This window comes from Cicer arietinum, chromosome 8 (assembly GCF_000331145.2).
Source record: "Cicer arietinum cultivar CDC Frontier isolate Library 1 chromosome 8, Cicar.CDCFrontier_v2.0, whole genome shotgun sequence".
Classification (NCBI taxonomy): domain Eukaryota; kingdom Viridiplantae; phylum Streptophyta; class Magnoliopsida; order Fabales; family Fabaceae; genus Cicer; species Cicer arietinum.
In genome coordinates, this window is record NC_021167.2 from 9,238,466 (window position 1) to 9,265,581 (window position 27,116).

Here is a 27,116-nt window from a genome sequence, read left to right on the forward strand (position 1 = left end):
AGGGAAAGAAAATTGAACCCTTCACCATAATTGAAATTTCTAATATGTGTTTGGTGCTCAATTGTCCTTTATGTCAATTTGTCATTTTTCTCCTTTTTCATTGATTAATGTAAATTATAATTGACAATATTATTAGTATTTTACAAAAGATAGTGAATGGACTTGTTATCTCCCTTCCACATTTAACTACCTATATATTTTCCCTTTTGATAGGTGATTTTTTAATTGAAATGAAAAAGTAGTAATATATTCTTTAAACTTGAATTTTTTTTACTCTTTTTAATCACTCATTTTTTTATTCATTTTTCACTTGCAGTAAAAGTTTAATGGGAATTAATCCTCCAGTCAGTATTAAGTATGAAAGAAATTCTAGCCAGGTGATACTAGTTTTCTGAGACAGAAACTCTTGATATTTTTATTGTATATTAGGGAGAACTAAAATTAATTGAAGCATTCTAACATATTTAAATTATCTTAATTAAAATTAATTTATCTTTAAAGTTGAATTTAACTTGAAATTAAAATTTATAATTTGTTACTCAAAACATATTTTTACATTCATGTTTAACTTATTTTAATGAAACATGTCCCAATATATAACACTTTACATTTAACTAATTTTTAATTAAAATATTTATTTTTAATAAAATTAATTTTATAAAATCATTTTTTTTATTGTTGGACCAAACACACCCTTACAAAGCTTTAACTCACAAATAGTGACTAAATATTTTGATTGGGTATTTATGCCAAATTATGGGAGATATTACTTCTTCTTTTTGTTTTTTTGATAAACTATTAGTTTCTAGAAAAACAGGACATGTTAGCAATGATATGTATTTCATGAAAAATTAGCATTACTCTTCTTGGAAAAAAATATAGTTCATTCAAAAAAATGAAAATTGAAAAAACTTGTCCTGATTTTGTCTTTGATTTTCAGGTGGTGATCACAAATGGCATATTTACCCTCTATTTGGCAAATCCCAGGGGGTATGTTAAAGGAATATCATATGGTGGAATGCAGAATTTACTTGCAACTGAAAATGAAGAGGGTGATAGAGGGTACCTATTTCATATATTAAATAAATCATATTAATTAAAGTTTATATTCAGTAATGCATATGGCATAAAAATTAGATCTATTGACATAATTAGACTTTCATATTATTTATAGGTACTTGGACGTTGTTTTTGGCAGCTTTGAAAGGTATAATTACTTAATTTAATTTTTTATCCTCTCCTAATTTATATATTATTTTATTGATAACAAATTCAATATACTAATTTATAATACTAATGCAGAGTCCAAGGGACAACTTTCTCAATCGTATCACAAACGATGAATGAAATTGAGGTTTCATTTGTAACGACATGGAATTCTAGAGTAGCTCACTCACAAGTTCCTCTAAACATAGACCAAAGGTGAATTCTTAGTTTAAATTATTTTGTCACACTTTGTGAAAATTAATCATGGACAACATGTATCTTATTTTGATGATTTACATTCATTATTATTATTATTTTTGAATAAATTTAATTCTATAGGTATATAGTACGAAGAGGCGATTCAGGATTTTATTCTTACGTGATAATGGAACGATTAGAAGGATTCCCTGCTGTAACAATTGATCAAATAAGGATTGTTTATAAACTTCAGGAAAAACAGTAAGTAACTATTCGAACAATATTCATTGATTTAACTTCATGAAATGTATATTATTGAGTAAAATTAACACAAAATTTTAGAAATTAAAATAACAAATATTTTCATAAAGTAGACGGTCTCTTAATTTTGTTACAAAAACATGTTTAATTAAAGAATCAATGATGTATGCAGATTCAACTATATGGCCATCTCAGATACTAGACAAAGAAGAATGCCATCGCCACAAGATAGAGCAGGAGGTCGACCCTTAGCATATAAAGAAGCTGTTCTCTTAACTCATCCATCTGAACCAGAATTTAGGGGAGAGGTAACTTTCTTTTTCTGTACTTGATCTCTTGTTTACATGAAGTATTTGATTGTTTATATAGTATGCATGTTGTTTCTAATATGATTTTATTTATATTTATTAATACTATATAGATTATATACCATTAGTGTAAAAAAATAATTACTTATATATGTTTAATTCAATTAACAAATATTAATATTGTTACACCGAATAAATATCATGAATTTGAATCCGAGAACTACAGTAATGTATCTAAGTTTCAAATGGTATTTACCACTGGTAAAAAAAATAATTAGAGCATAGCTTATATATTCTAACTTTTTTTTTTTTTTTTTTTTTTTTTTTTTTTAAAAATCCAGTTTTTAAATTGGGGTACAGTAATGTATCTAAGTTTCAAATGGTATTTACCACTGGTAAAAAAAATAATTAGAGCATAGCTTATATATTCTAACTTTTTTTTTTTTTTTTTTTTTATTTTAGTTTGAAAAATCCAGTTATTAAATGTGTGAATGGTTTGTGTTGGGCTCAGGTGGATGACAAATATCAATACTCAAGTGAGAACCAATACAACAATATTAATGGATGGATTACTGCAGATTCTGAAAAGCCCGTGGGTTTCTGGATCATAACACCTAGTAATGAATTCCGCAATGGTGGGCCTATTAAGCAAGACCTCACATCTCATGTTGGGCCAACTTGTCTATCCGTAAGTTCAACAAAAGCCCACCAATTCATGAGTAATAAAGAATTAATATCTATATATTTCAATTAGAAAATTATTTACCTTTGCTACAATTAAAGTGTTTTCTATTTTTTTGACAAGAATTAAAGTATTTTTTATTTCCCCTTTTGCTTAATTATTTTATTTTATTTATCTGTAGATGTTTGTGAGTACCCACTATGGTGGCAAAGAAACAGAAATGGTATTCCAAAATGGAGAGGCTTATAAAAAGGTTTTTGGGCCTATTTTTGTTTACATGAACTCTGCCTCAAGTAAAGCTCACTTCACATCTCTATGGTCAGATGCCAAGCAAAGGGTGAATATTATTCTCTTACAATCTCTTATATTTTATTTATATCTCTTTCCTAGTACCTAATTATACATGATTTATTTTTCTTGTTTGGTTAATCAGTTATCCAATGAACTCAAAAGTTGGCCTTATAATTTCGTTCAATCAAAGGCTTTTGTTCCAGCTAATGAACGGGGAACAGTACTAGGGTCTTTCCAAGTCAACGACTGGTATATATTAACGAATTTAACTTCTCTAAAGTCAATAATTTTTTAGATAATATAGAGTGAATAATCTTTTTACGAATACATTGATTAATGTGTTTCATTATAAATCATTTATAAAATCAATCGGTCACTCTAAAGATAATGTTCATTTGGATTTGGATTTGGATTTGTTTTTGATCTGTTCTTGCTGTACCACATTCATTAGGGGGAAAGTATCTCCTGCTAATAATGCTTACATTGGTCTAGCAAGCCCTGGAGAAGCAGGATCATGGCAAAGTGAAAGCAAGGTACATTTGAAGTTGAATCCAAAGAAATTTAGTTTCTTAAACTTTGAAGCAATATTTATATCTATATGCAGCTAAATATGATTTTAATTATATGCTAATTTACAGGGCTATCAATTCTGGACTAGAAGTGACCAACATGGATTCTTTGTTATAAAAAACATTGTACCTGGGAGATACAACTTGTTTGCCTGGGTTCCTGGCTACATTGGAGATTACAAATATAAATATTTAGTCACCATTAGACCAGGTAAATTATAGAAATAAATTTTCAACGATTGAACTCACTAGTATATTATAATAATGTATATATATATATACATGTAGGAGGCATCATCAAATTGAATTCACTAGTATATTATCCTCCAAGAAATGGCCCTACTCTATGGGCGATTGGCATTCCAGATCGATCAGCTCATGAATTTTATGTACCAGATGCTTATGCTAACCTCACAAACAAATTATACGTCAACGACTTCGAAGACAGGTTAGTGATTATTCCTTATTCAATAATTAATGCTAACTTTTATTATTAATGTTAATGTTCATTTTTCACTTAGACAAAATATTTTTTCTATTACAGGTTTAGGCAATATGGGATATGGCAACGTTACACCGATTTATATCCAAAAAATGATCTCGTTTACAGGGTTGGTGTTGATAATTATAGAAGAGATTGGTTTTATGCTCATGTTCCAAGGTAAATTAGTTTTGTTAATTTGTTATAATTGTTCAATTTTTGGTGGCATTTTAATGTAATTAAATTTCATAATTTATTCAGGTTAACAAATAATAAACTCGAAGCAACCACATGGAAGATTGTATTTGATCTTAAAAGTAATGTAGTGAGGGGTAACTACACACTACAACTGGCAATTGCAAGTGCCACTTATGCTGAAGTGCAGGTACACTAATTACAACCCTTCTTTTTCTAATTACACTCTAATAGATTATTTACATTAATTTAATTTATCTTTAAATGATGTAATTAATATAAGTGTTATTTCTTTCACGTTCATCCTTTTTGTTAGCCAAATTTAGTTTACACAATAAAATATCTAGACTCTTAAATTATATTTTTTTAATTCTCGAAATAAGGTCATTATTATTTTTTGTCCTTTAAATTATTTTTTTTATATTTTAAATATAATTCATATGTCCTCTTAGTTTAAGCCAAATTGTTTAATATAGATTTATGTAATTTGATCTATTCTGAATAATGATAATATGAATTTTGAATGATGTGTGATCAGGTTTCATTGAATGACATGAGTGCTTATCCTCCCCACTTCACAACACATCGAATAGGCGATGACAATGCAATAGCAAGACATGGAATCCATGGATTGCAGTTATTTTATAGCATACCATTACCTAGTTCTCGTATGGTAAGAGGAATTAATACAATATTTCTAAGGCAAACAAGATGTGAATCCTTTTTCCAAGGAGTTATGTATGATTATATTCGTTTAGAAAGTCCTAGAGTTTAAGCATTAAAGCTTGTATGTTACATAATACAAATGACTTAGTTAGTTGTGTTGTATGCCTATCTTTATTAAAATTCAATAATAAAATCATTGCTTTCAATTTTGTGCTTCTATTTCCTTATGCTATTATCAATTATTGGTCCAACTTTTTAATACTAATGATGGATGTAAAGAGTGAAGAAACAACACATATATAGTATTTCTTTAAGTGTTTAATAAGTGAAGATTGAACTACAAAAATTATTCTTAGAATCAGAAACAACTATAAAGGATCCAATTTCATTTTCAAGAGCTTGGTTTCAGCGTGTTTCCAATGTCAATAACAAATCGATATTTCACATCTCCTTTGAGTAAACGCTCCATTGCAGTATTTATATAATCTACCGGAACAACCTCAATATCAGGTTTCACATCATGTTTAGCAGCAAAATCAATCATTTCTTGTGTCTCCTTTAATCCTCCAATGCAACTACCACCAATTATCTTCCTCCCTAACAACAATTAATATGGAATATTAACAACCTTCATAATTATATTTTAATCTTTCAAATCATTCTCCTATAGGATGCACATGTTGACCAACAAAGTATGGCATTTTTGTGTTATAAGCTTACCTCCAATTAAAGGAAATACTGGAAGCTCCAAAGGCTTCTCTGGAGCACCGACCATAACAAGTTTACCATGATTCTTCAATAGACCAATCAAAGGCAACAGAGGATGCATTGCTGAAACGGTGTCAATGATACCATCAAAGCTGCCCATTACAGCCTATAACATAATCAACAACATTAATTCCAACTTTATAATTAATGATTATCTTAGAATTGTTCAATACATGGTTTGAAGTCTCTTAAGATTTCAATGTCAAACTCTTACCACTAAACTGACTATCACGATTTAGCAACTTTTCTAAAATTAAACCACCTTTAAATTTGTCAGAAACTCATTTAGAGACCGATTTTTAAATTGGTCATTGACCAAAATATTTCAGTCTCGAAATCAGTCACTAAATAGCATATGATTATGATTAGTACGCACCTGCATTTGGTCTTGTTCGCGACTAACCACAAAAGAGTCAGCTCCTAAGTGTTCAATAGCTTCCTTCTTTTTGTTAGGAGAAGTACTTATGACAGTTACATTGGCACCAAAAGCTTTGGCAAACTTAACAGCCATATGACCTAAGCCACCAAGACCAACCACACCCAAATTTAAACCAGGCTTGTCAAGTCCAAAATACTTCAAAGGGCTATACACTGTGATTCCAGCACAAAGGAGAGGAGCAGCAACATCAAGTGGTAAACCATCTGGAATAAGGATGACAAAGTGTTCATCTGCAACCATTGTGTCAGAGTAGCCTCCATATGTGACTGTTCCATCAACATTCTTGGCACTATATGTAAGAATCATCTTTGAGCAGTAATTCTCAAGATCATCGCTACAACTTTGACATGAGTCACATGATCCAACCAAGCACCCCACACCTACCTTATCTCCAACTTTGAACTTTTTCACCTTGCTTCCTACCTCTGTCACTTCACCAGCAATTTCATGCCTTTACACAATACACAAAGAAACAAAAATAAGTTACTTTATTTTATTATCTAGTACAACATGGATTGGGTTGAGTCGGTTCAATAGAATTTTTACCCCGGAACTATAGGGTAAATAGAACTTCCCCATTCGTTCTTCAGCATGTGCAGATCCGAATGACATATACCACAATATAGTACTTTGAATGTCACATCTTTCTCCCCTGTTTCCCTGAATAAATAAATCATGCATTTTAATATAGTACAAAATAATCAGCATTTGATATCTTATGTCTTCATAAATCAGCATACCAATCTAAACAACCTTAATTGGTACAAGAAAAATAAACAAACAAAACAAAAAACTATGTGGGCAATTTTACATGCATTGCCAATGTTTTATAGTAAAATGCATATTTTATTTGTTACAATGTTTGATGTGTTGAACTTTATAGATAAAATGAAAAATATGAATAGAGTGAATGAAGAAATAATGATGTGTGACCTTCTGGAGAACTTGAAAGGAGAGAGGACACCAGATGAATCTCTAGCTGCCCATCCGAAAGCCTTTTTGGGATGCTCAGCCTCTGGTTGTAAAGCCATTTCAATTGCAATGAAAGATAAAAAAATGTTGATGTTATGGAAAATTCAATACCGACAAGTTATAAGAAGAGTGTATGTGGCAGTGTCTTAGCCATGCTTGCTACTTATATGGGTGTGATGGCTGACTTTTTCAATCAATTTGGACGAATGTCCATAATACATCACTGCTTAGATCATTGTCGATCGTCACTACTATTGTCATCATAAATTCATATTATTATTATTACTATTATTAAATATTGTATATTTATTTCATAAAAGATAATGTATTTTAATGTAAAATTATTTAAACAATTAATAATGAACAAATAAAAGTACAATATGTATACAATTTAATTTTATTTAAAATACGGCCCCGAAGTGTATAATATGACCTTGATTTTTGAATGTATAAAATCTAAATTTAAATACATTTAGAGTTTAATGATAATGCATTTAATTATAATCATTTAATCTATCTTATTATATTATATAATTTTAAAATTAAAAATAATTATTTTATTTAATATAGTCATGATAAAATATTATTGATTGTTAATATAAAATAATTTTATACTGACAATGAATATTATTATTTTCATACACTTATAACAGATTAAAGTATAGCGATTCATTCATTTCTTTAAAAACAAAGTTTGATAACACAAAATCAATTATATATTGCCTTTTTCTATATACACATTATTTTAGAAAAATAAATGTTAAAATAAATAAACATGAATTACGTAGACTATAAATTTATTGAAAACTTTTTTTTTTTTAACTTAGATAAGAGATTCCAATCGCATAATTTATTGAAACATACCTTAGCCAATCGAAGCATTTATCCTCTTTAAAAACTTAGCAAGGTTAAGTCAAATCAAGTATTTAATTTTTGGTGGACAAAAGGAGGACAAAACAAATCAAATATTTCTATTATTAAAATGGTTTGGAGATGGTAATATCCACGATGCATTCGACAAGTAATTTTAAATTTTTTATATATATATATGAATGAGTGTTGGTGTGGGCGGAGAAATTCGAACTCCATTGCATGTGAGGATGGTATCTAAATTTGTTTTCTCCGATTAGTCGGATACGGAGGCGGATGAGGCAAAACTCGCCCTCGTCTCTGCCCCGCTCCGTTGCTATGCCTATATATGTCTTACAATGAGTGTCATTCAATAATTTTGCACAAATATTAAGAAATGTAATAATTAAAAGAAAGATAGAATATATTTTACCAAACTATTCATTTTAACTATTTTTGAGTTTTTCGTTATTATCAATGTAAAATATAATAATATTTTAGAAGTTGTGTATATAGTAATTATTGAAGGGTACTATAGAAAAATAATAATTAAAATTATTTTGAAAATTGTGAATGAAATTGAGACAATTTTTTTTATTAAAATGACATTCATTATGAAACGAGAGAAGTATTTTTAAGTAAAAAATATTATACCTTTTGCGAGAGATAGAAATAGATAAAGTGACGTGATATATTAGTGATTTGATATAAATAAATAAATTTGATACAAATAAATAAAATGACGTGATATGTTGGTATTTTGATAAAAATAAAGATAGAAAAAAAAATAAGATGTTAAATGACCGGTTATTTGTTATTTTGTTTCTTATGCAAGATTCAACTCTTACACTTTGATGTCCCACTAAGAAGGTTACTTTACTTTATTTCACACATATATCAAATCAAAGAAAAACATTATTTAAAAAAATTAATATATCATATTTTAATGCAAAACAGAGAATACATACTTAAAAGTGATGCGTATAATATAAACTAGGTGATATAATTAAAAAAAACTAATTAATATTACATTTAATAGAAATAGGAATGGAAAGTGACACTCATTTGGAATAAAATCTTTTTACTGTATGATTCTCATAATGATGAGTTCTTCATTTGGAATAAACAAATATTTAAAATCTTAACTATTTTAATGTGAAAAAAAAAATTACGTAATCATATACGTCAATGCATCCCCTTGTATATGCATTTATAAATAGCTCTTCACTCTAACGTATCCCTTCCACACACACAAATAAAAAATTGAAACAAGAATTGAAATGGCAACACAACATGAATTGGAGCATCCCAATAAGGCCTTTGGTTGGGCAGCTAGAGACACTTCTGGTGTTCTTTCTCCTTTCAACTTCTCTAGAAGGTTCATTCATTCACCTCTACATTCTTTACATTTTTTAATTAATTCATTTTTTTAAAACTATAAATTTGTTATTCTGCATATTTATCTTGTTCGCTACAACATGATCCATGCAAAAAATTGGATGCAATAGTAGTAGTCGAATAAGAAATTTCGATATTTCTACAATTGTAATGTGTTTTTGTATATTATTTCGGTCACATTGTGATTTGTGTACTTTTATAGACTTAAATGTAGTTTTTGTTCTTTAGGTTTATCATATTCGGAAGAATCTCTATTTATTTTTTTGTTATTTTAGTATCTAATTTTCAAAAGTGTTCATATAAAATAATTTTAATAATTTTTTGTTATTTTAATCTTTTTCAATTTGATGACATGGTAATTATTTTAATATGATGATAAGTTAAATTTATTTTTAAATTAAATAGTATTATTTTAATAATTTTTAAAAATAATTAAATTATTGTTTTACTTTAAAAATTAAAAAAATCAAATTTTTTAAAAAGTTACTTTTTGTTTCAAAATTTTTTAAAAGAAATTCAAACCCATATTTTTTTAAAGTTACTTTTGTTTTTTGTATTAAATTTTTTGAAAAAGAAATAAAAAAGTTTACAACAGATTCTTAACTTTTTTAAAAAAAAGAAATGTAAAGAATTTCTTGTGATTTTTTATTTTATTTAAAATAAACGAAAAATGTAATTTAACCAAATGTTTTCTTTCAGAAATTTTAAAGTAAAAACATTAAAATTATTTATTTATTTTAAATTCCAAACTATTTTATATACATAACTAAAATGATTTGTCACATTAGTTCTTAAGTTATTATTCAACTGGTAAATGTCGATAACTTGATACGTGTGAATCAATTATGATAAAATTTATTTTTTTTTAAATAAAATAAAAGAATTCTAAAATAAAAGAATTCTAAAATAAAACAAAAAAAAATCAATATTTTTGAAAGTACAGAAACCAAAATTAAAAAAATAAAATAAAATAACTGGACAATTATAATTAGACTAAATTTACTTCTTGTCCGTACTTTGAATTAATATTAGAGTTAGTTTTTTCTAGGAACCAGAATGTGTAAGTCATAAAAATACGATATTGGATTTGTTACAATAAAAGAACTCTTCTCTAATTGAATATTTGATTTTGAAGCTAAAGAACACATTTGTGTGTCAAAACTTTCAGGGAAACAAGTGAAAAAGATGTAGCGATCAAAGTTTTGTATTGTGGCATATGTCACTCTGATCTCCACATGGCCAAAAATGATTGGGGCATATCCACCTATCCACTAGTACCCGGGTATAAATATTTTAAATTTCTATTTTTTCTGCCTATTTTAGTTAAAAATAATAGGTTTAATTGTAATTTTAATTTATCTATTTTAATTGAATTACAAAAATAGTCTCTCCATTTTATTTCTTTTAAGTTTTGGTCTCAAACACAATTTTGATTCAAAATTTGATGAAGTGTCATTTTTTTAAGCCACACCACACAATTTATAAGCATAGATCTTAGGTACAATTGTTGCACACAGATCTTTAACCATAGTGTGGCTTAAATAATCACACAAAAAATGGCACTTCATCAAGTTTTGGACTAAAATTCTATTTAAGACCAAAATTAAGACGAAATAAAATTGATAAACTATTTTCGTGATTCAATTAAAATAGGAGATCAAAATTGTAATTAAACAAAAATAATATTTTCCAGTATTTTAATTTAATTGTGACTTACACAAAAAAACAGGCATGAGATAGTTGGAATAGTGACAAAAGTGGGAAGCAAAGTAGAAAAGTTCAAAATTGGAGAGAAAGTGGGTGTGGGCTTCATGGTTGATTCATGTCGATCATGTCAAAATTGTAGTGACAATCTTGAAAATTATTGCCCTAAACCCTATACACCCACATCTGGTGGCAAGCATAGTGATGGAAGCATAACATATGGAGGCTATTCTGACTCAATTGTTGTTGATGAGCACTTTATTGTTCACATTTCTGATGGTTTACCACTTGAATCTGCTGCTCCACTCCTCTGTGCTGGTATCACTGTTTATAGTCCTCTTAAATATTTTGGACTCGACAAACCTGGTTTGCATATTGGTATTGTTGGTCTTGGTGGACTTGGTCATTTGGCTGTCAAGTTTGCCAAAGCTTTTGGTGCTTATGTCACTGTCATTAGTACTTCTCCCAACAAAGAGAAAGAAGCCTTGGAACACCTAGGTGCTGATTCATTTCTCGTAAGCCGTGACCAAGATAAGATGCAGGTATAAATTCAATACATCATTCAAATTCTAAATTAAATATATTTTGCTATCACCATTAATTAATTAATTAACTATGTCAATAATTATATAGGCTGCAATGAACACATTGGATGGTATTCTTGATACAGTTTCAGGGGATCATTCCCTCTTACCTCTACTTGGATTACTAAAGTCTCATGGAAAACTTGTAATGCTCGGTGTACCAACCAAGCCTCTCGAGATCTCCGCTTTTCCTTTAATTTTAGGTAAACGAATTTATATCTGAAAAGTTGATGTATCTGATTTTAATTTTTAATCAATTATTTATTAGAAACAATTTTAATGCTAACATTAATTGAGCGTAGGGAGAAAATTGGTAGCTGGAAGTGCAATTGGAGGACTGAAGGAAACTCAAGAGATGATTGATTTTGCAGCTAAGCACAATGTAAAACCTGATGTTGAAATCATTCCTATGGATTATGTTAACACAGCAATGGAACGACTACTCAAAGCCGATGTTAAATATCGATTTGTGATTGACATTGGAAACACTCTAAAACCAAGTTCTTAAATTTTGCCCCACATTCCCATTTGTCAAAAATAAAAGAAATTGCAGAACTATACTTTATGTAGTTGGAGATATTTTCAAATGAATATCACAATTAATGTTTTGTTTTCTTTATTTATTAATAATGTGCTCATTTTAAGATATGATAACATCTTGTGTGCAACTAGTTGAGGAGATTTCAGATTTTATCAATATTATTATTATTTACAAATAACAAATCGATGCAATGTACAATTTACTTATTGATATCACGTTTACATGTGGATTTTGATCATTTGAAGTGAGAATTTCAAATATCACTTAAAATATAATTTTAAGTTTTTTTCTTTATTTTATAAAATATTGATCATGAAGTTGTCTCAATAATTATTTTAAATTTATAATTTTGACATTATATGTTTTAAAATTTGCATATAGTCCCTATATTTTTAATTTTGCAAATTAATTCTTAAAAATTTCAAATTTTACAAATTGATCTTTAAAAATTTGCATAATAAACCCTCAACTTTTTTAAAATTTCAGTTTTGGCTCCATAAATTTTGAAAGTTATAAAAATAGCTCAATTTTAAAAGAATAATTCATTTATTCAAACAATAAAATTTAAAAAAAAATCAATTGAGGCATTTAAATTGACTAGAATTTTTATTTATATAAATTTTTCAATTATTCCATCCAAATATATTTTTAGGATTTTTAATGGTATTAGAAAGAAAAGAGACACGAGACTAAAAGAATCCTACAGCCAAAAAAGAGTTGGAAGGATTTAATAAATTATAGTGGACAAACCATTTTTTTTATAAAAAGAAAACATTATTGATATATTCAAATGATAGAGTATATCATATAAAAATACAAATTTAAAATTATCTAAGTTAATAGTATAAAACGACATAATAACTACAAATAATTTGATCAAAGTGACTCAAATACTCATATCTTCGAATCTACGACTTTGTCTACTTAGTAATTAGTCGACTTAGTTATTAATTGAATTTAATTTATTAATCTAAATAAGAAAACACCGTAAAAAAAATAGAAAATCAAACTAACACGATATCTTAAAAAAAATCAAATGACATCGATTTGAAATGCACACTCAAAATTTAGGAATTGAATTTTCTATTTTTAAACTCAATTGTAGAGTAGAGTAGTGATACTTTACCTCCGTAGGTATCTATTGTAATTAAGCTTGTCTGTAAAAACATGTAGTTAATGATAAACAAATTCTTAGGTATATGACTGTTCCTCTGGCTAAAAATTCTCTTTATTCTATTTAATAATAATAATAATGATAATAATAGTAATAATGTAGTTAAGCTTAGCTACTTTTTAATATTTGTGTTAATTATTATTGTGTATATAAATGAATGTTTATAAAACTAATGTAATAATAATAATATAATAATAATAATAATAATAATAATAATAATAATAATAATAATAATAATAATAATAATAATAGTAGTAGTAGTAGTAGTAGTAATGAAAATTTAGTTGAGTAAAAAACAAGTTGGTTGTACTACATAAAAACACTTGCATGAAATCAATTAAAGATATAACCAATATATGTAAAAAGTAAATATCAATTTATTTAAATGAATATAGTTTAAAATAAAGTCAAACTCAAAAATATCAATAATAAAAGACTAAAAAGAGAAAATTATTAATATTCCTTTACATGAGAATGCAAAGAGCCACCTTAATAATCCGAATAAGTTATCATTATAATATTTATTTAATAGAAATAATTAAATTTAACTATCTACAACATGTTATTGGAGCAAAAAGTATAGGGCTCTAAGTCCATTTTACATATCCTTTATTTTCTCTATAAAAATAAGTAATTTTATATTACACATCATATAAATAAAAATATATTATCATCAAAAAGAGAAGATTAAAAATCTTATATTTAGACATCTTTTTTATCTCCTCTCTATTGTTGCGTTTTTATCTTGTTGTAGGTTTAAATTACTATAACATAAAAATATAATAGTCAAAAGTAACCTACTAAAAAATAATAATAGTCAAAAGTATCGTGTGAGGAGAATAAAATAAAAGAGCCCATAAATCGTTGGTTAAAATAAAACTCAAAAACCAATGATAAAGTGGAGCATATTTTTAGTTCCTAAAAACTTACATGACATATAATATTAAATTTTGAGTATATAATATAGAAAAATAAATTAAATGGGCAACACTTACTGTTGAGACAAAGTCGTTTTAAATACATGTGTAGATTTTATTGAAGTGTGTCTCAAATCAGTAACAACTTAGAGTTAGTTAGTTAGTTATAACTGAATTTAGTTAAGACAATGTTAGTTATAGTTAGTTAAAAAGTTTATCTTTAAATACTATAGCAGTAAATGCATTGTAGATGTTGTAATGTGTTGTTGCAAGTGATAATTGTTGATTGAGAAAGAGGGACATATGTAATTCGAGATTCAAAGAAATTCAGAGAATAAAGATCAAAGGAGAAAAGAAAGATTGAGTAAAAAGGCTAGTATTGTTGGTTCATAAACAGTGATAGATACTAGGAGATCAACCTTGAGAAGACCTTAATCTTGTAAAGTTCAACTAACAATAGTGAATTAATCTTGTTTGCTTGCTCGTGACGTATGTCTCATCAATTGAGACTAAACACGTAAATTTGGGTGTTATTCTTCTCGTATCTCTCTTTGATTTACGTTTACATTAATTAAAAACTGGTTGTCAAAACTGCAGAAAAAATTAGAACAATAAACAGTCTCCATTTTCTGGTTTTCCGCTCTGTTCAAGAACATTCTCCGTTTTCAGTAGAAAACCAAGAGCGTTCTCCGTTTTTTTTTCTTTGCAATTGTTTATTCTTCTATTATGTTGGTTAATTATTATTGCATATCTCAATATTATTTTAAGAATTGGCGTCGTCTGTGAGAAGAGAGCAAAAATTGTTGGAACCACAAAATATGACATTGAAAAATTCAATGGATCAAATGATTTTAGTCTATGGAAAATAAAAATACACGTTGTTCTAGTACAACAAGGCTTGGTGAATGCATTAATGGGTGAATCAACTCTTCCAGCAACAATGTCTGCACGAGAAAAGGAAGAACTGATTGAAAAAGTAAAGAGCACTATCATTTTGTGTCTTGGAGACAAAGCTTTGAGGGAAGTTGCAAGGGAACCAACAACAGCAGCCTTATGGCTTAAACTTGAATCTCTCTACATGACTAAATTAGTTTCAAATAGGCTCTTCTTGAAATAACAATTATTCTCTTTTAAAATGGATGAAGAGAAATCTGTCATAGTCCAATTTGTTGGTTTTAACAAGATCCTTAATGATTTAGAGAATTTAGAAGTCAAGTTATAAGATGAAGACAAAGCTTTGATCTTGCTTAGAGCCCTACCAAGTTCATATGAACATTTCAAGGATGCTATCATGTTTGGAAGAGAACAAACAATTACTCTTGAATAAGTGCATGTCTCCATTCGGACAAAGGAAAGCTATAAAAGACTTGAGATCAAGAATGATAATCATGCTAAGAGTCTGAATGTGACCAGAGGAAGAACTTACAAGAAATGGTCAAATGGAAATAAACATAGGTCCAATTCAAAATCAAAATCTGAAGGGAAGTATAAATGCTTCCATTGTCATAAGAAGGGACATTTTAGGAAAGATTGTCCTGAAAGAAATGAATCAAGAAACTCTCAAGATTCAGGAAATGCTACACTTGTTGATGTGGGTTATGAATCTGCAGAGACATTGATGATTTCAAATTCTAAAGGTAAAAAGAACTGGGTATTAGACTTAGGTTGTATTTTCCACATGTTTCTAAGAAAATATTATTTTGAATCAGTAGATCTTCATGATGGTGGAGTCGTTCTACTTGGCAACAACAAATCATGTAAAGTCCAAGACAAAGGAACAATCAGATTTAGAATGTTCAATGGCAAGGAGGTAAAGCTGAATGATGTAACGTACATACCTGAATTAAAAAAAAAAAATTAATTTATGTTGGCATGTTTGACATACTAGGATATTCAACATACAAAAAGAATGGTATTATGACTATTGTTAATAAAGATGATATCATTGTTAAAGGCATTAAAAGAAATGACTTGTATATTTTAGAAGGTTCTACTATAATTGCACAAGCTTTAGTTGCTAGCTCTAATTTGCATTCATCTACTAGAATATGGCATATGAGGTTAGGACATGTAAGTGAAAGAGGCTTAATTGAGTTATCAAAACATAATTTGCTTAATGGTGACAAAATTGAAATTTTGAAATTTTGTGATCATTGTATTTTAGGAAAATCTAAGAGGGGCAGTTTTGGTGTTGGCCAACACAACACCTCTAGACCTTTTGAATATACTCATTCTGATTTATGGGGTCCTTCAAGGACAAAGACTCATGCTGGTTGTTCTTATTTCTTAACCATCATTGATGATTATTCTAGGAAAGTATAGATCTATGTCATTAAAATAAAAATAAAAAATACACTTTTATGAAATTTAAAGAATGGCATATGCAAATTGGAAATCAAAAGGAATCTAAGCTGAAATATTTAAGAACTGACAACCTGGAGTATCTTTTAGAGCAGTTTAATAAGTATTGCAGGGACTTAGAAATTCAAAGATATAGAACAGTTGCAAGAACCCCTTAACAAAATGGCATTGCTGAAAGGATGAACAAAACAATCTTAGAAATGGTCAGTTGTATGGTCTTGAGTGTAGGGCTGCCTCAAACATTATGGGTAGAAGTTGCAGTTACAACAATGTATTTAAACAATAGATGCCATTCATCAGCTGTTGGATTTAAGACACCAATTGAGATGTGGAATGACAAACTAACTGACTACTCAAATCGGAAGGTATTTGGTTCCTTAGCATTTGCTCAAACAAGGCAAGTAAAATAGGATCCTAGAGCAATCAAATGTGTTTTCATTGGATATCTTACAGGAATAAAAGGTTACAAGTTGTGGAGAATTGACCAAGGTGTGCCTAAATGCATCATATCAATAGATGTAGTGTTTGATGAAACAAGAATGCCCATGATTACCAAAGAGCATTCTATTTTTTAGTTATGCAGAAAAGGAGAATATTCTCCATTTCAGTGATGCAAAAACGAAGAACATTCTCCATTTAACAGTGCTTCAAACAACAATGATGAGAGTGTTTAGATTGAGGTGGAGCCACCTGAAGATCAAGAGATTAATCACAAAGACATAACTGATACATCACTTGATGATAATGTTGCAACAGAACCAGATTTGGTCAATTACAACTTGGTAAGGGATAAAGAAAGAATGATTATCAAGCCTCTAATCAGATATGGTGAAGCAGATTTAATTTGTTATGCTTTAAGTGTTGCTGAAGATCTTCAAAGAGATGAACCAAACAACTACATGGAAGCCATTAATAGTGAAGACAAAGAAGCTTGGATGACAGCTATGAATGAAGAGATGTGATCATTAGAAATGTATCAAACATGGATTTTTGTTGATATTTCTAAGTGTCAAAGGGTAATATGATCAAAATGGGTGTTCAAGAGAAAGGAAAACAATCAAGGTAAAGATAAGATAAGGTTCAAAGCAAGATGAGTTGCAAAGGGATTTTCTCAGCTTGTAGGAATTGATTTCAATGAAGTATTTGCACCTGTTGTAAAATATTGTTCAATCAAAATTATGCTTTCAATTGTAACTCAACTACAAGACTTGGAATTAGAGCAGTTGGATGTCAAAACAACATTTCTAAATGGTGATCTGAAAGAAACCATTTATATGTAGCAATCTGAAGAATTTGCTAAAAGTATTAACAAGGTTTGTCTTCTTAAAAAGTCATTGTATAGCCTAAAGCAAAGTCCTAGACAATGGTACATGAAGTTTGATGATTTAATGATAAGAACTGGTTTCCAAAGATATAATTTTAACAACTGCGTTTACATTTTGAAAGAGGAAAGTCAAGAACATTCTCCAACTCAAAAACATTCTCCAGTTTTTCAGGAAAGTCAAGAATGTTCTCCAACTTACCTATTACTCTATGTGGATGATATTCTTCTTGCAAGCTTAAGTAAAGATCAGATTAAAAGGCTCATAGTTGATCTTAGAAATGAGCTTGAGATGAAAGAACATGGACAGACAAAGAGGATCTTAAGAATGGAATATAAAAAGAAACAGAATGGGAGGGAACTATTTCTTTCTCAAGCTACCTACTTGAAGAAAGTTGTCACTACATACATAATGCATGAGACAAGACAAGTTACTCCTCATTTGGGACATAATTACAAATTGTTTATGCAAGACTCACCTAAGACTGATGAGGAAAGACAAAGAATGAGTATCATTCCTTATGCTAGTGGAGTTGGCATCATAATGTATGGAATGATCTCTAGCAGGCCAAATTTGGCTTATGCTGTGAATGTTGTCAGTAGATTTATGACTGATCTAGGAGCATTGCATTGGTCAACACTCAAGTGGATTATGAGGTACTTAAATGGCTCACTAACAACAAGTTTAAAATTCAAAAAGACTCATCATGACAAGGAATCAATCAAAGGATATGTGGACTCGGCTTATGCTGGAAACATGGACACTAGAAAATTAATTTATGGTTATGTTTTCACTCTATATGAGACTGTTGTAATTAAATTTAAAAAAGATTAATATTAGGTAATGTTTGTTTTGAGACTTTAATATTAAATTTAGAAAAGATTAATATTAAAATTTGAGACTTTTTTATTAGGTAATGTTTGTTTTGTTAGGCCTTTTGATTAAATAAAAGATTTATTTTTTATAAAGATTTAAGTGGTTGATTTAGTGATCTCATCTTTAGATCGGCCGTAAATCGACCGTGTGCTGAGATACAATATTGAATTTGGAATAAAGTAATTATATATTATAATATTTAATAGTCAAGAACAATTATCAGAATTATTAAACACATATCTTTTAAATTAATTGATATAGATATTTAATCTTTTATTGATGGAAATCAATTTGATTTTATTTGACTAAATAAAGGGTTCGTAATGATTACAATATTAAATGAAAGAAATTTAAATAGAAAATATTCAGCAATATATTATTAGTATAAATGTGTAATTTTCCACTCTCTCTTTAAATGCAACATAATATTTTAAATATTTAAATTGAATGTCATGGGCAATAACTCTCATTCCTTCTCAATTCTCATGCATTCCATCTAACAAAACAGGCCTTAAGGGTAAATTTGAAAAACAAAATATCTATCTATAGGTTTGTTTTAGGGTAAGTGGGATATTTGTCACTCAATTAGAGTGTTTAATCTAAACTAATTTATACCAGTAGAAACTATTGCATTTATACTATTTAATAAATCATTACAATTATTGTGTTCCTTTTTTTTCCACCCTTTAATTTTCCCACTTACAACTCCGATATAATAATATAATACATATTAATTAATATTTTAATAAAAATATATTGATATATATATAATTTATACATATAATATATTAAACATAATTTTATGGCAAGTATTATTAATCTAACTAAAATAAAAACACTAAAATAACTAAACATATATACTTTGTCTAAAATAAATTATAAATAAAATAAAATTATATTATATATATTAAAAAATGTAGTTGATCACATATTTAATATATGCAATCCAAACAATCGGAAGAAGTACATTTATGACACTCATTAAAAAAAAAATAGAAATATTGAATTTGAAAATTGTTTTTTCGAATTCTTGAATATTTAAAATATTTGTGCTTTTTCGTGCAAAATTTTTAAATTTGAATTTCTTAACAAATGTCATATGGTACTTATTAAGAAAACCAAAAATAAAAAAAAAATAAAAAACTTTTGAATGAAAAATATAAATTTTTACAATTTCAAAATATCAAAGTAACAATTTTCAAGATTTGTTTTTACATTAAATTCATAAAATATATTTTTAAAGCATTTATCAACATTTCCCTTTTTCACTCTACACCAAACATGCCTTATTTAATCGATGCTTTTATTCTGTTTGGAAACTTACCTATAGGTTGGGGAATCTCACGCAGATTTTGGAGAGCTATTAATCACACATTACTGTAAAATTAAGGGTCCCTATCTATGGTGGACCAAACAAAGTTTCATAGATGGACCACTATTATTATTACTCTCTCTCTTATAACATGCGTCTCGTTTAAAATAAATACAAATGAAAAATACTGAAAATAAATGAAGAGAGTAGTCATATGTTAACACTTCTTTTTTTAATCTAAAATCCCTTTAGTTCCAATTATAAGAAGAGAAATACAAAAATCAATACCAATAAAATTCTTTATTATTATTATTATTTGAATATTTTTATAAATATATCTCTCATAAAAAAGTTTGAAATATTAAATACATTTACTAATAAAAGATAAATGTTAAATGAGTATAAAAAAATCAATAAATGTTTTTTTAAAAATCAAGTACCTAGGGGCATTGAATTTTCAATAGAAAGAAATTTTATTACAAATATTATGATTAAATCTAGAGTCATCAATTAAACTTTATAATCTAAATCACTTCATAAAAAATCTCTAAAGTTCCTTATTATTAAGTCCTCAATTAAAATGATTCTTTAAATTCTAATCCATTATTTCATTTTTGTCTGTGGCCTAAGTGAGAGAATTTATTGGATCAATGTTTTGTTAATTGATATTTTTGACTTGAAAATTTTTTAAAATTTCTTTTTTTAATAAAAATCTAAATCTATTTTTTGGAGAAAATTGAAAAAAATAAATAAATTATTTTTTCTCGAGAAGTCGTGAAAAAAATTTCTTTTTCTCAAATAAAAAATTATAAATTATTTTTTATTGACAAAAATCAAAACCTTTTTATTAGAAAATTTTGACAAAAAAAATTTATTTCTTAATAAAAAAAATTATCATATATCTTTTTAAAAAAATCAAAAGAAAAATTTAAAAATTAGATTTATAGACCCAGCTTAATCCATAAAATTTTTAAAGACCTTTTAGCCTTTGAAACTTCTTTTTTAAAAGCATTTTTAACTATAAAATATTTTTATCTTATAATATATTGATCGACGTTAATAACTAATCTCCTTGTGAAATTGACATTTATATAAATAATCTAACAGAAGACACTCTATAAAAGATTAGTAGTACAACTCCAATAGAATGAATAACTTTTTCAATACACATGAAACTTATTATTTCTACTTTAGAATATTACATCACAACAATTTTGAAGTAATAAAGATAGAAATCTTTTACTTGTTCTCCAGGAAGCATTGTATGAAATATATTTTTCTGAAATGAAATATAATTAAGTGTATTTAAAAAGTTGATAAGTTTTATCTTAAATTTTAGTGAAATACATCAAATTTTCTTATACTCATATATTGCACTGTAGAAAGAATACCTAGAAAAGTTTATAAGCTCGGTTTCAGCGAGTTTCCAATATCAATGACGAATCGATATTTGACATCAGCTTTAACAAGACGGTCCATTGCTGTGTTGACATAATCAATAGGAACAACCTCAATCTCAGGCATTACATTATGTTCTGCTGCAAAATCAATCATTTCTTGAGTTTCCTTTATCCCTCCAATTAAACTTCCAGCAACTATCTTCCTCCCTAACAATAATTTGAAATTAATACAAGTGAGCATCAAAGTCTACATTGTTCCAACCTATGAAATATATTCGTATGCTTACCAGTAAGTAAAGAAAATATAGGAAGCTCTAGAGGCTTTGCTACTGCGCCAACCATTACAAGCTTTCCTTGAGATTTCAATAAACTAATAAGCGGTAACAGAGGATGACTCGCTGAAACTGTGTCAATAATACCATCCAAAGTATCTACTGCAGCCTACAAGATAGAAATTCAATAATATTAGTAAATGCAATTTTTTAAATGAAAAATATCTTAGTTTTTGTTGGGGAGTCCGGGGGAACCCGACGGGCTAAACAAGGATTCATAAAAAACTTAGACACCACATCTCAACCCAAAACCTTAAGGCATTAGAATTATGAGTCATTCTTCTTATATATCTAATGTAGCCTCCATTCCTAGTTAATGTGGGACTAACCACTCATAATTGAATTCCAACAGTTTTGTACCTGCATTTGATTTGGGTCACGACTTATGAGAAATGAATCAGCTCCTAAGTGTTGTATAGCTTCCTTTTCTTTGTCTGGAGAAGTACTAATGACAGTGACATAAGCACCAAAAGCTTTGGCAAACTTGACAGCCATGTGACCAAGTCCACCAAGACCAACAACACCAATATGCAAACCAGGTTTGTCGAGTCCAAAATGTCTAAGAGGACTATAAACAGTGATTCCAGCACAGAGGAGTGGAGCAGCAGCTTCAAGTGGTAAGTTATGAGGTATTCGAATCACAAAATGTTGATCTGCAACCATTGAATCAGAGTAACCTCCATATGTGATGGAACCATCACGATACTTGGATCCACAAGTGACTGTATGTTTGGGACAATAATTCTCAAGATTTTCAGAACAATTTTGACAGGACCCACAAGAATCAATTATGTAGCCTACACCTACTTTGTCTCCAACTTTAAACTTTTCTACTTTGCTTCCTACCTCTGTTACTACACCCACAAGTTCATGCCTGTATTATTAAATCAGCAATTATTATATCGTATAAGGTTTATATTTAAAGACAAAAACGAAAGGTTATTAAAATTGGATTACGGGGACTAGACTTGTAAATCAATCCTGAAACTGAATAGCAATTAAGCAGGAAAAAATCGGTAAACTGGATAATTCAAAAACCGTCAAAATTAGTGGTTGAGCCTGTTACAAAAGTTGGATCAGGTTTTCCAATATTCTCCTCTTTATTTAAAAATATACTTAACAAATTTAAACTAATTTAAAAATGTTATTTTTCATTTTGGGTGAAGTGAGCCTTGCTATCTGTTGAAGCACAACTTTATCACATATGACGCTAATATATATAATTATTTATTTGTCATAATTAAATAAAATATAAATATTATTTATAAAATATCTAAATTGAGCAATTTAATTCACTATTGAATAGTTAAATAAAATATTATAATTTTGGCGCTAATAAAGTTTTAATCTTTTTATTTTATTTGATTCATAATCTTGGTCTGTTTATTTTTAATTCTATAATTTTTGACTTTTTATTTTAACTGATTTGTAATTTAATTTTTTTTATTTTTAATTTCACAATTTCGATCTTCCTAGTTTAACTGATTCGTAATTTTGATCTCTCTATTTTTAATTTCACAATTTTAATCTCTCTATTTTTATTGATTTGTAATTTTGATTTCTCTATTTTTAATTTTTTTAATTTTAATTTTTCTATTTCGTAAAATCGAGATATTTTATAAATCTTATAGATATTTATTTAAAAATATTTTTGTTATAAATATTATTTAAAAAATAATTAATGATATAAATAATTTTACTTATTATTTTTTAAAAACTGATTTCAAAATTTATTATTTTAAAAATTGTTTTAAGAATAATTTTTAATTATTATTTTTATTAATTCAAATATGTTTTTAAAGTTTTAGGGATCAAAAGTTTTAGTGTCAAATATCTTGATACGTGTCCAAGGAGTGTCAAAGCCACATAAAAGAATTTTATAAACATTTCTTTGAATAGTCGGTCTAACACATGCAAAACACCGATGCAGAGACAAACTTAATTTATAATATAGTACACTTAAATTTATAAGACATTTGGCAGATGCTCAGGTACTAAAATAAAGTGACTAAAATAAAGAAATGCAAAAGTTGGAAGTTGTTGGTCGTAATAATAGTGTATGTGTTTTATTGTTAGTTTTAGTTTTAGCATAGTGTTTCGCACAACTTCCGATGTAGCAGAACAGTGTTAGCTAGTTTTGATAAGACGTGGTGTAATATTAATTAAGTTTTTAGTTTTATCATATAAGAAACAATAATAATTACCATTATTATATTAAAAAAATTTAATAATTATCTTACAAAATTGTAGAAATAAACAAAATATAATAGATCTCTTTGATTTTCTCTTACTTGTCTCCTCAATTTTTTAATAATTTTTTTTATGGTTTAATTTAATCATTTTTTTCTTTTTCATTTTCACTACCCAAATTTTTAAAATAATTTAATAAAATTATATTTAGTGGTGTAAAATTATGAATATTAAATTTGTTTTATATTATTACTTTAAATATCATATTAAAAATTCAAATTAAAATAACCAGGCCGAGTCCGATCAAATCTTTAAATTTTGAAGAATGTCTACATAGGTAGTTTAAATTAGTTTCCAAAATCATATATTGGAAATTATATTTAGAAATAAAAGTATTATTGAGAAGGAATTAAAAGCATACCCAGGAACTAGTGGATAGACGGAATTGCCCCATTCATTCTTTGCCATGTGGACGTCAGAGTGGCATATCCCACAATACAACACCTTGAATGCTACATCTTTTTCACCTGTTTCCCTAAATGTTTTTTTTTAAGAACAATTCATTTAATTAGTAGCCAACAACATCCTATCCAATTCATTGTTTGAAAAACAAAAAGAAAAATTAAACTAATTATTAAACAATATGGAAAAAATAATAAATTAGAAATATGCATTAAATCATTGAAGTGAACCTTCTAGAGAAATTGAAAGGGGAAAGAAAACCAGAAGAATCTCTAGCTGCCCATCCAAAAGCCTTATGAGGATGCTCTACTACTTCACCTTCTTTTGCCATTTCAAACTCTCTTATTGTAATTCAATGATCAGCTTCTTTCTATGTAGTATTTATTAAGAAAAAACTATCATATCAATTTTTTTATATAAGATGACGTTATCAACATTACTACCAGGAAGTGGGAGCTACTTTATGGTATATTTATGAGGGTTGTGTTGTGATGTGATGGTTGAGTTCTAATCCTGCTGACTCAACTCCTAAGGGTCAACCTAAATTAGAGTTTTTATATTCAAAATTTTAGATAAAATAAAATCTAAAAAATTCAAAATTATTTTTCAAACTTTTTAGATAAAATTAATTTGTTAGAGTTATAAAATGTGTGTTTTATATTAAGAAAAATACATTTAAGTTTTTTCCTTTATAAATATATATTGTTATGTTTTATTTAAGAAACCTTCATCATAAAACTTACTTATGATTTTTAATTAAATTGGTCCCGACTTCATTGTAAATTGTAATCCACGTATTTAATGTTGTTATATTGAGAGTGTTGCCGACATTTTGTTTTTATAATATGTTGTCGACATATTTGCTGGCCATGTGTATATCGTCAATGCTTCTTTTTTTATTATTATATTCTATTATTTTTAAGAATTAATTAATATAATTTACTTTAAATTTTATAAATCAAATTATCTCACTTTTTTGGATATGTCGTGTTTCCATTCTAAGACTATTTAGAAAATGATTTTTTTTTTTTATATAAATTTTTTTTTTCATTTTCACTACCCAAATTTTTAATTTTATAAACTTTTAGACTAAAAGCACCGACTATTTACTCTTTGATTCCTCCGTGTCTATAAAAACATCTCTAATTGTTGGGTGGACTAATGATAAAATTTAAAGAAACCCACTTTATAATAAGGGGTCAACTCAAATTTTGGATGCCTAGTCAATTTTGTTGAGACAAAATCTCTCTAAATTAGTTTTAATGATAATAAAATTAATTAAAAGATTATGATTGTGTTTAATGATTAATCTGTGCTTTTGAGTGTATTTATATAAGAAAACAGGTTATCATTCATTAAGGAAAAAGAAGAAAATACTGAGTTAAATGCTAAGTATGAAAATGCCGAGGATGGCCTCGCGAGCTGGTGAAAATGCAGTTCTGCATCTTCGCTGATTTTGAATTCATTAAACAAAGGCATAATAGTATTAAAGAATGAATTATTTGAATTCATTCAACAAAGACTGAATAGTATTAAAGAATGAATTGTTTGATTCATTCAATAAAGGCAAAATACTATTAAAAAATGGTTAAAGAAAGACCTTTGAAGAAAAGTAGCAAGAATGCAAGAGAAAGGTACGAGGAATGATGATCTTAGCATGTGCCTATAGTCAACATCTTGAAAAGCATCCCAAGACTTTATGAAAGCAACTCATCATGTCATAGGCAAAAGGCTACATGTACCATTATGTGTTTTAATAAGATTATAAAGTCAATCTTCAAAAAGGCAACAACAAACAAGTCTTAAATAAATTGATCACATGTCTTAAGGCAAGGAAAGAAGAAAGAAGGTCTTCACGTGAAGCCTTGAAGAAAGGAATGAAAGGGACATCACATGTTCTTACAAGACATTAAATGGAGGAAAGAGAAAAAGCTCACATGTGAAGCTTTATGAAGGCATTGAAGAAAGAGAATGAAAATGACTCCACACAATATTCAAACATTAAAGAAAGGAAAAAGAAAATGACATCACGTGTCCCCAATGAAGTAACAATGTCGATTTACAAGAAATGGGGGTTTGAATTGTAAATATGCCTTTTAAAAATTCCTGTTAAAACTTCAGAAAATAACTCAAGAATGATCTTGGTTACGAAACAGAAAACGGAGAACGTTCTTGGTTTATGTTATAAAACAGAGAACGTTCTTAAATTAGCAGAAAATCAGTTTCTATTTTATCTTAAATGATTAATGCAGTATAATAAAGAAGGAGAAAGGAAAGAGAATACCACACAAAGATTTATCCTGGTTCACCCAACGTGGGTTACGTCCAGTCCTCACACTGTGAGATTTTCCACTAAGTGTTTAAAATGAAGAACCTTCTTAATCTTACAACACCTAGAATAAATCAACCTTGATCTATTTCTTTCTTAATTACTTTCCACCCAGAAAGCAATCACAACACCTATCTAACCTTGATAGGAAGCAATCTTAAACAAACTATAAAGAAACTCTTATAGTTTGAGTTTTTACAAATGATTGAATTTGACAGAATCTGATATTGCTCAACTCTTGTTTGAGAATAGATTCTTTACAGAGTATCTAATGACAATTTCGCAGCTGATATATGAATGAGCAGCAGTGGCTGTTTCGCGAATTTGCA

The 27,116-nt window shown here is 27.9% G+C and overlaps 4 protein-coding genes across 5 annotated transcripts in view; 2 read left to right on the forward strand and 2 right to left on the reverse strand.

The window, feature by feature from the left end:
- LOC101509694 (uncharacterized) overlaps positions 1–5,063 on the forward strand; it is a 6,777-nt gene extending 1,714 nt beyond the window's left edge. Inside the window, exons 3-17 of the mRNA XM_004512501.4 lie at positions 317–377; positions 941–1,062; positions 1,175–1,207; positions 1,303–1,422; positions 1,546–1,665; positions 1,838–1,973; positions 2,485–2,661; positions 2,837–2,992; positions 3,089–3,195; positions 3,398–3,479; positions 3,585–3,726; positions 3,804–3,963; positions 4,060–4,176; positions 4,258–4,381; positions 4,730–5,063. Of these exons, the coding sequence (XP_004512558.1) occupies positions 317–377; positions 941–1,062; positions 1,175–1,207; positions 1,303–1,422; positions 1,546–1,665; positions 1,838–1,973; positions 2,485–2,661; positions 2,837–2,992; positions 3,089–3,195; positions 3,398–3,479; positions 3,585–3,726; positions 3,804–3,963; positions 4,060–4,176; positions 4,258–4,381; positions 4,730–4,966 (1,894 nt within the window). The 3' untranslated portion in view covers positions 4,967–5,063. The remainder of the gene's footprint in view (positions 1–316; positions 378–940; positions 1,063–1,174; positions 1,208–1,302; positions 1,423–1,545; positions 1,666–1,837; positions 1,974–2,484; positions 2,662–2,836; positions 2,993–3,088; positions 3,196–3,397; positions 3,480–3,584; positions 3,727–3,803; positions 3,964–4,059; positions 4,177–4,257; positions 4,382–4,729) is intronic.
- Positions 5,064–5,138: 75 nt separating this feature from the next.
- On the reverse strand, positions 5,139–7,180 carry LOC101510334 (probable mannitol dehydrogenase). The gene is made up of 5 exons (XM_004512503.2): positions 6,998–7,180; positions 6,611–6,724; positions 6,002–6,515; positions 5,578–5,731; positions 5,139–5,454 (listed from the first exon to the last, which is right to left on the reverse strand). Exons 1-5 carry the CDS (start codon positions 7,093–7,095, stop codon positions 5,249–5,251), a joined length of 1,086 nt encoding a protein of 361 aa, XP_004512560.1. The 5' UTR covers positions 7,096–7,180; the 3' UTR covers positions 5,139–5,248.
- A 1,943-nt stretch (positions 7,181–9,123) lies between these two features.
- On the forward strand, positions 9,124–12,190 carry LOC101510015 (probable mannitol dehydrogenase). Its single transcript, XM_004512502.4, has 5 exons — positions 9,124–9,263; positions 10,452–10,565; positions 11,013–11,529; positions 11,621–11,774; positions 11,874–12,190. The coding sequence occupies exons 1-5, from the start codon at positions 9,166–9,168 to the stop codon at positions 12,077–12,079; spliced, it is 1,089 nt and encodes a 362-aa protein (XP_004512559.1). The 5' UTR covers positions 9,124–9,165; the 3' UTR covers positions 12,080–12,190.
- Positions 12,191–21,192: 9,002 nt separating this feature from the next.
- Positions 21,193–24,900, reverse strand: LOC101510666 (probable mannitol dehydrogenase). Of its 2 annotated transcripts, XM_027337403.2 has the most exons (6): positions 24,689–24,900; positions 24,418–24,531; positions 22,167–22,680; positions 21,762–21,915; positions 21,466–21,681; positions 21,193–21,353 (listed from the first exon to the last, which is right to left on the reverse strand). In XM_027337403.2, exons 1-5 carry the CDS (start codon positions 24,787–24,789, stop codon positions 21,476–21,478), a joined length of 1,089 nt encoding a protein of 362 aa, XP_027193204.1. In that variant the 5' UTR covers positions 24,790–24,900; the 3' UTR covers positions 21,193–21,353; positions 21,466–21,475. The 2 variants fall into 2 exon arrangements, with proteins under 2 accessions (XP_027193204.1, XP_073220549.1); XM_073364448.1 differs by having other exon boundaries at positions 21,193–21,681; positions 24,689–24,899.
- Between the last annotated feature and the right edge of the window lie 2,216 nt (positions 24,901–27,116).